We start from the raw sequence: 12,936 nt of genomic DNA on the forward strand, positions 1-12,936 counted from the left end.
AGAGCAATTGGTGGATGTGAGGAACTTCAGGTAGAGGAATGGTAAGAACCAAAAAGGAGCAAGAAGGAGTGAATCTGACAAGGAGCTGGGGCAGATCCAAGAATGGTCTGCATCCTTCCCTGTACCCAGGACAGCTGCTAATATCTTATTATATTAGACTAGAGGCCCGGTGCACGAATTTGTACACGGGTCGGGTCTGGCCAGCCCACCCTGATTGGACCCTGATTGGCCAATGAGGCCGGGGGGAGGGGCTGCAGTCGATTGGCGGGCAGGCCCCACCCCCAATTGGGGGGGGGGCTATCGGGGGCGGGGCCGGTTGGGGGGAGGGACTGTGGGAGGTTGGCTGGCTGGCCCTGCCCCGTGGTCAAACTCCTGGTTGAACTCTCGGTTGAGGGCACAATTTACATATTAGCCTTTTATTAGATAGGATGCTGAAAGATCCCAAGACATCTGAATTTCCCACATAAGTATCACATAATCTACGAAGAGACACAATAAAATGTGCAGATCAAATTCAAGATGGAATTCCTAAACACTGTACCTGAAAGACAGGAGGTACAGAGAACAAAAGTCTGATTATGGGCCTCTGGGTTCTCTGAAGAGACTCATCCTCCTAATGTTTAACCTATAGAGTAAGTGCAATACCAAGGATCTGTCCGTCTAAGAAGGTATGCTGATTTAATGAATGCTTATAAATCAACACAAGACCCCATACACAGCATAATATGGCATTTATCTTTCTCATAAAGAAGAGAAAATGATGTCTTTAATCCTCTAAGGCAGTGGTTGTCAACCTTCTGGCCCTTTAAATACAGTTCCTCATGTTGTGACCCAACCATAAAATTATTTTCGTTGCTACTTCGTAACTGTAATGTTGCTACTGTTATGAATCGTAATGTAAATATCTGATATGCAGGATGGTCTTAGGCGACCCCTGTGAAAGGGTCATTTGACCGCCAAAGGGGTCGCAACCCACAGGTTGAGAACCACTGCTCTAAGGGCTAAAAAACAGTAAGGGAATTAAATGATTTATAGTGTTTCATCTCCTAACCCCACCCACAAAATGCAGCCATCCGAAACAGAGATTAGCCCCAGCATTCCAATCACGCTGGAGCTTTGCTTGAGTAACACCAAGTGAAAAATGCCAGGTATCTCATCACCTACACCTCCTTGCTACCTGCCAACTAATATATCCTCAGTTATAAAAGGGCCTCATGTAGAAAATGTTTCAATGCTACTGGGCTTTCTGACAAATGCCTACCACAGTGATAAAATCCTAGGTAACATCCCCATCACATTATCAAAATATGTTGAGTCCTTTAGAAGTATTTAAAATCATTGCTCAATATCACTGTGAAAAAATTTTTTTAATGAGTTTAAATGTTTTATCTCAAAATTATTGCATTCATGGTGTAACAGAACAGATGCTGACATTTTACATGTAGATGGTTCCTCACTGAAGCAGTGCTTAATTAAAAATGGGGATTTGAGAGATTTCAGAAAATTTCATGCTCACCCTAAAAATGCCAAATATTTAGTTTTATTTTCTTTTTCATTAGCAAGCTAGTATGGTAGCCTAGTACCTTTTAATTTCATTATTACCAAATGCAATAGGGGCATTTAAATTTTTTTTATTAAACTGGAAACTCTTGCAAACAAATATATCATCTTTCTCCAAACACAGGCATGATTTTAACAAAGCAATATAACATTTAAAATGTTGCAAATATGCAAAGGACTTTAGTCATAAAATAAGTCTTGGTAATGGGTACTTATGACCAAATGATTTCACATAGCTGCAATTTTATGTAGGTTTGGTAAGAATGTTGAAGAAACATAGCAGGGACACTGGAAATAAATTTCCCTTTTGATTTGAAACCTGAAGACACAGATCCAAAAGTTCAATTGAAACACCTTAATTCCAGGACCAGAAAACTCAGGCCTGGCCTTTGAAGATTCAAAATGGAGAGGTAGCAGGTTGGCTAGTGCTCTGCTGGCCAGCTCTGCAGCCTGACTCTTCTCTCCTTCCTCTTCTGTTTCCAGGGACATATTGTTCATTTTAAAGATTTCAGAAGGTGAGCAAACAATCAGAGCAGATCAAAGCCTGGCGAAAATGCCAAAAATGTGTCTAATGAAAGACAATGCTGACAAACAAACCATTTCTGCAAAAACAGCTTTGGTGGCAGGTAACAGTGAGTGTAATTCACATGCACAGCTATAATTAAAAGCAGAAGTGGTAAAAGGATTTCTATAACACTATTTGGAGGCAAGGCTATGATAAATATACTAAACAAAAAAGATTTTGAAACTGAATCACACTTCTTTTTTACTATTAAAAAAGGTTAAAATTTAATTGCTATTTTACCTAAATAAAACAATAGCCTGGACTTAAAGCTTATTTATTCATTGATCCGAGTATTTACTAATGTTCCTCTCCTGTCATATACAATTCTAGAAGCCAAGAATCAGCAGTGAACACAAACAATGACTCCCCCCACTCCCCCAGCTTATAGTTCAGTGAGGGGAGACTACTGACCCCCTCCCCACTAAAGCAAAATGTTGGACACCATTTCTTAAACCTCATCTTAAAACACATTCCTGACCTGACAGGAGCCTGGAAAGGAAAGAGCACCAAAGCTGGCCTTTGCCCTTTAGGGTTAAACATCTCATTTAAGAAAACCTTCCCTACCCCAAGGTCTTAAGACATGTTTTAGAAGATATTTTCTTGCAAAAGTTTTTACAATTTATTTTTTATATTTAAGTATTTTATCCATCTGGAATTGACTATGGGCATGTTGTAAGGCAGAGATTCTATTTCCTTTCTTTCCATATGGCTAAATACTTATCCCACAGGCATTTGTTAAACAGTAAATCCTTTCCTTGCCAGATCTGGAATGTGTCACCTCTTCCATAATATCATGATTCCATGCCCGTGTGGATTCAGTTATGTACTTTTTATTCTATTCTATAGTCTATTTCTCTATCCCTGTGATTAAAAGTTTCTTTAAATGAATCTCATAGCACTTATCACATTATTTGCCACTATCAGGATAAATGTTTTCTGTCCTCTTGGTAAGCCAGTTGTGACTATGATTTATTCACATTTTTATTTCTTATAGCATCAAAATCATATTTCTAGTTTGCATGCATATTGGCTAAATAGGAGATGGAGCCAGCAGCAACACTGATTCTTTACTATAGTCATAAATATTCCTCAAAATAATTACCTCAACAGAACAAAACGGATGCAGTATCAACAGATGCTCTGGCATCTTGCACCTCCGGACCAGGAAGGGACTGCCCCTGCCAGGGTTACTAATTCCTAGAGATAGCTAACAACTCACCAGGAAGGGTTTCTTTCTTGTACAAACTACCAATCCAAAGCTCATACCTCCCATACTTCCTTTACCAGGCTCTTCCACATCAAGCCTATACCCCACCCCACTCTCACCCCCCCACCCCCCGACCACAGACACTTCAGGGCCAGGTACTCGGCAACTAGGGACCGCATCTATGCTCCAGAGTCTGCTGAAATTGTTCGAACTCGCCAATCCTAACTCTGCTTACCCTGTCTTGTCTTGCTTTTCCCATGGGAATGACAATAAAGGCTGTTCCCCAGGTTTGTCCTCTTTCCCACTGTCTCCTAACCAACTCTGGTCCTCCCTGTGTGGCCCTCCTGCACAGCAGGCCATGCCTCCAGTTTCTAGGGACCAGTGAGTATAAACTTCTTCCTTCAGGATAATCATTTCCATGTCTGTATGCTGTACCATACCTGATTAAAACAAATCCCAGGTACATTTTGAAACAAAGCACAACACATTTAGCTGTTATTTTCAGCCAACATGAAGTGATTTAAATGAGAAAGCAAATATAAAACTAAACGGTTAGTTTGCCAATGATGAGGAATATAAGATTTTAGAAGTTTATTATTCTAAGCATTTGATAATTGGTAGAATTATTCAATGAGAAACAGATATACTCAAATTGTCTGATCACTCTTTTTGCATGCCCTAAAGGTCAGGCTAACATGAGTTTTATTTTGTATATTTATAAAGAAATCCTTCTCTCAAGAACAGAAAGTTAAATTCAGAACTGTGATAATCCTTAAACCTTATCATATTACAGTTTGTCCTTTTCACAGATGACAAGATGAACTATTGAACTGAGTGTACTGATTCTCTATATTAGTATTTCAAAGAACTAAGTATTTGGAGGAATTAATCATGACACAGAGAGTACATCATATACAATTACCTCACATAAGTTTATTAAATTGAGCTATCCCATGCATACTCTGAAATAGGATCAAAACAAAACTATCCAAAGGACAGACAAAAGAAGTAATCACCCAATTTTCTTTCTTTTCAATAAAAATGATTAAAACTAGTTCTTGCTTAAATAAATTCAACTTATTAAAGATTCAGTCTTGCCTTCAATAATGCCACCATGAGTTCCCCCTGGGTAGTCTGTATATTAGGCCCAAAGAAGCCATTTATTGCATCAATGTATTAATGATTCTCAAGTAGTTTAAAGGGTTTTGCTGTTGTCATTTTAACACCAATGGAGTGGAAGGGAATAGACAACACTGTATATGGAGTCAAAACACTTTAAAATCCAGTTCTAACTCTGGCACTTACTGTCTAGCTAACAAGATTTCCCTGGGACTCAGTAATCCCGTCTCTAAAACAGAATTTGTAAGACTTGGCCTGCTTACCATACAGAATCAAAAAGTTATTTGTAAACTGTTAAATTCCATAAGTTTACAGTATTATTATTCAAAATCATCTATATAATAAAGAGCCATGGTCGTAACAACCGAAGGCTCCACCAGACCGGAAGTCAGTGTTGGGTTGCCGTGGTGACACAGTACTGAGTGGGGCCGTTGCGGGCACCCCGACCCAGCACTGACTGCCTAGGGGGCTATGAATCAGGCGCGGAGAGAGGCCTGCGGAGAGAGAGGCAGGGTCTGAACCATAGCCTCTGTGGCAGCTGTTGATCAGAACTTGCCTCTCTTTCTCTCTCAGCCTGGCCAACAGCCTCAGCTCCATTTCTCTCCAGGCCTCCACCTGGGCTGCTAATCAGCCCCGCCTGTCTGGATCAGGCCCCAATGACAGGCCCAGAGACACTGACTGGCATAGAAACTGACCAATCAGAACGAAATCTGGGTGAATGTAAGGAGCCAATGGCTGCCTAGAGGTGGAGCTTTTGACGCTGACTGGCATAGAAACTGACCAATCAGAACTAAAATGGCTGGCAGAGGAGGGCAGTTGGGGGTGAGAATAGGCCTGCAGGGGAGGGCAGCTGGGAGTGAGATCTGGCCAGCAGGGGAGGGCAGTTAGGGGTGATCAGGCAGGCAGGGGAGGGCAGTTAGGGGCGATCAGGCAGGCAGAGGCAGTTAGGGGCAATCAGGCAGGCAGAGGCAGTTAGGGGCGATCAGGCAGGCAGAGGCAGTTAGGGGCTATCAGGCAGGCAAAGAGGTTAGGGGCAATCAGGCAGGCAGGCAGAGAGGTTAGGGGCGATCAGGCAGGCAGGTGAGTGGTTATGTATCTTATACATAAAATATTTTATCCAACAACATTTTTCCATGTAAATTTTATGAAGTTTTAACATTACTCCATCAGGAATTTCCAAAATATCAGGGGTTTTGGTTAAATTTTATGTTATGATTAATAGAAACCAAAGTTTCCTTTGTTAAAAAATACACAACTATTTAAGGTAAAGCCTTAAATAGACTTAAAAGCCTTAAAAGACTTTTATTTTCACTCATTCATTCCTCCAACAACCCTGTAGTAGGGACTATTATTATTCCTATTTTACAAGAAAAAAGTTGAAGGAGAGCAAAATTAGGTAACTTGCTCAAAGCCACCCAGCAATTCCTTGGCAGAGCCTGGATGCAGACTCAGAAAGTTTGGTTCTGTAGTCAGTGCATGAATCTCAGAAATAAAATACTTGGGGTAAAAGGTGTGAAAAATACAGAGTATAAAATCCTTTTTAAAAACTTTAAAATAGGATATATTTGATTGTTTGAGGACACAGATATATGTGGTAAAACCATAAAGAAATCAAGGGATCATAAAAAATTTGAGATTGGGTCACAGGAAGATAGGAGAAGGAAGGGACTTAAGGAGACGCTCTGGGAAATCGTACTGGTTTGGATGCTGCTCTGTTTCTTCAGTTGTATACTAGGCTCACTGGTGCTTACTTTATTACTTACATACATGTCACAACTTACCTTGTGTGTATCAAGTATTTTATAGTAAAATTTCAAAAACATATGAATCAATAAGCTAGTCAAAGATTTAAACTTATCTTGATTTAGGGCCCTTATAAAGTAGATAAAATCACTCTTCTGTTTCCAGAGCGAAGCTTGACATGAGTGTCCTCACTTCCTCCTGTGGTGGCTGTGGCTGTGGGCATGGCATGCATCTTCCCATTACCTGGCCACTGTTTCAGAACCCTCACCATACACATCTCAGAACTCATGGCTGATTATAAACAGGTGGTTGGGGCTGCCACAACCAATTTGGTTAGAGGTGGCACCCCCATCATCACTGTGCTAAAGGATCCCTAAATTTCTTACAACTGGATATTGCGGGACTTCCCAGCTGTTAGCATTGTTACCTGCTTTTCAAACACAGTTAGTTACCTGTTAAGTTTGAAGCATCGGCGGGACTCAGTTGTAACCAATGGCGGGCATCGGAGTCAGCCACATCTGTGGGAGTGTTCAGGTCTGCATCTTCCTCACAGGTCTGCCATGAGCTCATGGACAACTCGGCCTCATTGTTATAGCCCAGAGCCGTGTCACTGCTGACACTTTCGCCTGGCATAATGAAGAACCAAAGTCTGAGATAACTAATAGCCACAATTACCCCCACATAAGTAACTAAACAGCTGACACATGCAGGGCATAGGGGCTCAAAGGGGCTGGTTTGGGGCTCTTGCTCAACCAAACAGAGCTTCCAAGTGCTGAGCATTAACAATCATTACAAGCTCCACTATGTATCACCCAAATAGCATTCCTTTCAAGGGGCTTCAACTCATATACCATATGCCCAAAAGAGGTACATCAAGTCGTTAAGTTTTCTACTGAAACTTATTCAACTACAAAATGGGGGTGGGTGGAAGAAAAGGGGGCGAATTGCTCCATATAAATGCAAGTTTATTCTGCTGGCTAGAAAAGTCTAGTCATGCTCTATATCTTGAGTCTGAATCTAGACCTCAACCCTGTGGGGGGCCCCTGGCAAGGCACAACGGGTGTTCTTAAAAATACTGTCAACTGAACCAAAGGCGCAGGCATAGACAAGCCCTGGAGGCGGTCCTAGCCAAAAGGCAAGGACGTCAATCAGTCTGATCTTTCCAACCCAGGTGCTAGGGGGGTGGATCCCATTATGTCGCCAGGAACTCAAGGCCCACCCAGATGTGATGTAACTTCCTGTTACTTTGAGTATAAATTAAATTTACTTCCGGTGTTGGGCGGTCTGTCCCTCCATCAGAGGGCAGAAGCCCACCCGGTCCCAGCTTCTCCTTCTATTTCTGTGTCTTGTCTCTTTATTTCATTTCTCAATCCCCAGCGCCTCTACTCAAAGAACCGGTCGCTCTTTTTCTGTGCTGCTCTCAGAGAAGAGAGACCCCCCGCGATACAACCCAGGCTGGGGCCCCTAGAGCACTGGGGGATGAGATGTTCTACTACAAAACATTGTCTCCAATAGAAAGTCTCTCTTTTATATAATAAAAAGTTGTAATCTGTCATAATACAATGATGCTTTTTCAAAGGCTACTAAGCCTAATAGGGCTATTTTGTCTAACACAAAACAGACCTAGACAGTTTACTTCTCCAAGTCTCCTATCTACCTCATAATAATTTTGTGTGTCCACCCTTTTCGTCTGCTCACTCTTTCAGCTCCTTTTTGTATCTATGCTGACAGTGCCCAGCTTTGCTGCTGCTAATCTGCTGTTCTTCCTTCACTTGCAAAGAATCGAAAGTTGTCCCAGTCACCAACCTGACAGGTCTCTTACTTCATTGCCACGGATCTCTAAGCCAACAGGACCTGAAGGAGGAGCCAAGAGAAGCTCCTGCACACCCCACCAGAACCACCCCGGACCCGAGTTGTCTATCATGCTGCTCTGAAAAGGAGGTGGCCCAAAACCTGCCCTTGGGAAAGCAGAGTATTAGGGCCACATTTTACGGTACATGATAATGTGTCAGGATTCCAATCATGTTTTATTTTTTAAATACTTATACTATTGACTGCAATGTACTTCTGAAGCATTTTGCTCCAAGCTGATAGGAACTTTCTAGGGAAGATCACTTTTTCTTCTGAGTCTGTCTGCTCACTTAGCATTAGCTTTGGTTGTGCCTCTCACCTAGGAAAGGGCCCAGGGGTGGAAAGACAGGCCTCTAAGGTTCAGGTAAGTGACTAGAACTGTTCGGGTTGTACGTGTGAACTAACTGCCCATCACTCCTGAAATTCCAGGAATAAAATGTTCCCATTTCACAACTACGTCTCTTCAGATGATATTATTCAAGTTAGAAGCACAAAGAAAACAAAGTACATCAGCTCTGAATCTGGACGAACACAGAACACACTTCCTGGAACTTACTCTTCTGTCTTTCCCTACATTTTCCTTGCATCTGCTGCAAATCATCTTTTAAATCCAATTCGGCGGAGCTGCTGCTTCTTCGAACTAAGATCTTCAGACAAAAAGAAGAATTGCATTAGTTAATGGAAAGTTTTGATTTTTATAAGACTGTTAAGTTTCTAGTCCACATTTCTAAAGGAAAAGAAACAAAAAATAATAACAGCAACAACAAAATTGAATGCTATTTTCCATTTTGAAGGATGTGTTCACAATTTACTATAATTGAAATATAAATTATTCAAGATCTGAAATTTACGACTTCTACTTTGTCAACTGATATTCAATTGAACTGATCTACTGAGAAGAAATGGCAAATTATATAGAAATGATTTATTTTGAAGTTCTATTTGTTCCTCTGCTCAAGCACACATATATAGTGAACGCACTTTTCCAGAAAGCCCAAGTTTACCCTCAGATGGTGAGTGTGCTGGCAGGGAAGGCATGGACTCCACCGAGACTTTCCTAAAGGTTACTCAGTGCCTTCCTTGTAGCCGTGAAACACCTTCCTGAGCAGCATTCAACACTGGACCGTGTATTACACACAGAGCACTAAAACACTTGGAGGCAACCTGCATCCTCTAAAATTTCTGACTTGCATGGGGAGACAAAACATACACAAGTTACACAAAATGATTACAAGATACATAAGGAAAATATGCAAATAAACTCTCTCTACAAGGTATGCAGAATAGTGTTACCATAATTGGCTCACAGTTACAGGACAGCTGTTCAAGAAGGCAACTGACATGAAGTGATAGAGAGAAGGCAGGAGGGGATTCAAGGCAGGAAGCACTGAGTGGCAATGAGCAAGTTGTATGTGCAGGGACAGAACCTGATTATAGCAGGCCAAGCAGGGCAGGCAGGTGGAGAAGAAAAAGATAACAAGAAAATGAAGACCACCTTCTAAAAGAGGCAGCTGCAAGTGGGCCTTCAATATCAGATTTAGGAATTTCAACCCAATACTGTCAAAATGAGCAACTGTATGTTCTAGACAATAGCTTGTTGTGATTAAAAACATAACCAGAAAGAAAAGTTTAGTATCTGTGGGATGCATTAGTGTTAAGAAGAAAATTATCACGGAACTGGTAGTTCAGGAATGAGCATATAAGGCTTTTGATCGTTTAAAAAAAAAGGGGGGGGGCGGTAAGGTAAAAAGATAAATAAAAAAACTGCAGAACGGCAGAGGAGTAAAATTAAATCACAAAAGGATACGACTCTAGGGGATCATCAGAACAATGGTGACAAAGGAAGGAAGAAAAGTAGGATGATGAACAAAAGATGAAGTTTCTGATATTTTAATTTTCATCTTTGAGCTGAATATCCAAAGAGAATATCCTATACATAGGCAACGAAAATCCAGGATTGTGAGACAGAGGATAAAGCTGGGAATGAAGAAGTAAATTTAAGGTCCTCCAGTGTAGAGTGTATTAAAAAAAACCCTGGATTCAATGAACTAAAGAATAAACATTAAACAAACAACTGAGAAGTTAGGACTAAGATGTATAAATAAAAGACAGAATAATTATTAATTCAAGAAACAGGTGAAGGCCATGAATAAAATATTTAGAAGAACAACAGTATATAAAAAAAAAAATACACAGCCTTAAAGGAAGATGACATATATCTAATGTGATAATGAAAATATACCCAGATATTTCCTGCTTCTGACTGAGAAATGAAATGTCTGTAGCTATAGAACTAGATTCTACATAAAAATATGGGTTGTAATTTGGGACTCAAAGGAGGTAAATATACCTCCAAATGATCCACATCCTCCTTTCCCAAAGCAAATGGAAACCAGGGCAGTGAAACGGGACTATCTGGAGGGTAAATCTCTTATTACCACTGCCAGTGGCAAAAGAACCAAGGCTCTAGGGTTAAGTACACTCCCTGGTTCCTGGAAGAAACAAACGCAAATGCTGTCCTGGTGAAACTCCATCATCTGAGACACCCAGGTTTTCTGCAGATTAAGATCAGCCGCCGTCTTGAAACTCAATCAAAGATCACCAAACACCAAAGGAAATCTATCACCATGCACAAGAACCTCAGAAACAGCAAATATCAGACTCAGACCCCCTCCCAAAGATTTCAGATAATCAGATAACGAATTTAGAATTATTATATGTGAGCAATTTAAAGGAATAAAAGCTGAGGATCACATATTAGAAATTACAGATATACTTGAAAAGGCTAACCTGAACCTTCAGAAGAAAAAGGCATACTTGCTGAACTAAAAAACTTAATGGAAATATACTGTAGTAAAATCGAAGGACAAGGACAAAGACCAAGAAACAACTAGGATGAATAGAAGACTTGAAAGCCGGGGAGTGTTGGAAGAGATCAACCGAAGGACTTGTGTGCATGCATATAAGCACAACCAATGGACACAGACACTGAGGGGGTGCGGGAGAGATGACGGCATGCAACAGCGGTAGGGGAGGCTGGGAGAAGGTCAATGAGGAAAATAAAAAAATATATTTAAAAAAAAGAATGAAAGACAAAAGATAGTAGAAAAATAGCTTCCATTAGAAGGGGGATGGGAAGGAGAAAGTGGAGAGCTACAGTAATTAAGAGGTTATAGTACTGTGCAGAGAAATAAAGTAACCAGAATTAAGATAAGAAATACTAAAATAGCCCTGGCCAGGTAGCTCAGTAGGTTAGAGTGTTATTCTGTACAACAAAGGTTGCAAGTTTGATTCCCGGTCAGAGCACATACCTAGGCTGCAAGTTCTATCCCCAGTCAGGGTGTGTATGGGAGGCAACTAATCGATGCTTCTCTCTCACATTGATGTTTCTCTCTCTCTCTCAAAATTAATAAAAACATATCCTTGATGAGGATACAAAAACAACACTACCAAAATAAAGCTTCACACATCTGAGAAACAGCATATACGAGAATATATGAGAGAGAGAGGTGGCATTTCAGATCAGTATTTTAAAAAATGGATTCAATAAATGGGACCTGAGACAAGTAGTTATCCACTCAGGGTGAGTAGGGGGAGGAATTTGAATCCCTACCTCATGCCCTACATAAAATCAATTTCAGACACAGGAAAGACTTAAATGTGTAGAGAAAAACTGAAACAGAAATATAAGGTAATATTTTCATTCCCATGGATTGGTATTTTAATTTTTTCATAAAACCTAACCATTAAATTGTTTGATAATCAAGAATACTGAAATTAAGAACTTCTGTTCATCAAAAGTCACCATAGAGAAAGTAAAATATAAGTTGCACCTTGAAAAAAGATATTTGCCCGAAATAACCAAAAAAGGATCAGTATTCAGACTACATAAAGAATTAGGACAAACTAAAGAGAAAAAGACAAGTCAATAGGAAAATGGTAAGGACATCACAGATGACACACACATGATCAATGAACATAGGGAAAGATTTCAAATCTATTAGTAATCTGAAAAATACAAAAGTAAGATCCCATTTTCACACTTGAGTCAAAAATTTTAAATCTGACAAAGCAAGTGTTGACAAGAATGTGGATGAATGGCAACTCTTTACACAGTGCTGGCAGAAATATATGTGGTGTAACCACTTTGGAAAAAACATTATTTTGTAAAAAAGAACATTATTCTACTCTATGACCCATGAATTCTACTCCTAGAAAGCCACCATAGAGAAAAACTTGAACATGTAGATCTTAAAACACATATAAGAATATGTATAGCTGCATCTTTCATTTAAAAAAATTGAAATAATCTAAATGTCCACCAACAAGAGAATAGAAATAAATTGTGGTTTATTCACAGTAAAATATCATACAGCAGAGAAAACTTAATAAACTACAGCTACATGTTACAATGTGAATGAATCTTAGAAATACGTAACTGAGCCTGGCTGGCATGGCTCAGTGGTTGAGTGTCGATCTATGAACAAGGAGGTCACGATGGATTCCCGGTCACGGCACATGCCAGGGTTGCAGGCTTGATCCCCAGTGTAGGGTGTGCTGGAGGCAGCCAATCAATGATTCTCTCTCATCATTGATGTTTTTACCTCTCTCTCCCTCTCCCTCTCTGAAATCAATAAAAATGTATTTAAATAAAGAAATACATAATTGAGTAAAAAAAGCAATAATATCAGTTTTATAATGTTTAAAAATAAGAAAAACTAAAGTATGTGTGTGTATATGCAAATGTGTGTGTGTGTGTGTATGTGTGTGTGTGTGTGTGTGTGTGTGTGTGTGTGTGTGTATATATATATATATATATTGAAAAATATATTATCTGAAGATTTTCGATTCTTTGAAAGGCTTGTGGAAGATCAGCGTGATTTCCCCCCTC

At 40.0% G+C, this 12,936-nt stretch overlaps 1 protein-coding gene across 3 annotated transcripts in view; it reads right to left on the reverse strand.

Annotated features, from left to right (window-relative positions):
* Positions 1 to 12,936, reverse strand: part of RALGAPA2 (Ral GTPase activating protein catalytic alpha subunit 2) — a 288,904-nt gene that overhangs the window by 165,178 nt on the left and 110,790 nt on the right. For all 3 annotated transcript variants that reach the window (XM_023761269.1, XM_023761268.1, XM_014463288.2), the window contains 2 exons: positions 8,602 to 8,692; positions 6,647 to 6,820 (listed from right to left, as the gene is read on the reverse strand). In XM_023761269.1, coding sequence (XP_023617037.1) covers positions 6,647 to 6,820; positions 8,602 to 8,692 — 265 coding nt within the window. The remainder of the gene's footprint in view (positions 1 to 6,646; positions 6,821 to 8,601; positions 8,693 to 12,936) is intronic.

Source organism: Myotis lucifugus, unplaced genomic scaffold (genome assembly GCF_000147115.1).
Source record: "Myotis lucifugus unplaced genomic scaffold, Myoluc2.0 scaffold_205, whole genome shotgun sequence".
Classification (NCBI taxonomy): Eukaryota; Metazoa; Chordata; class Mammalia; order Chiroptera; family Vespertilionidae; genus Myotis; species Myotis lucifugus.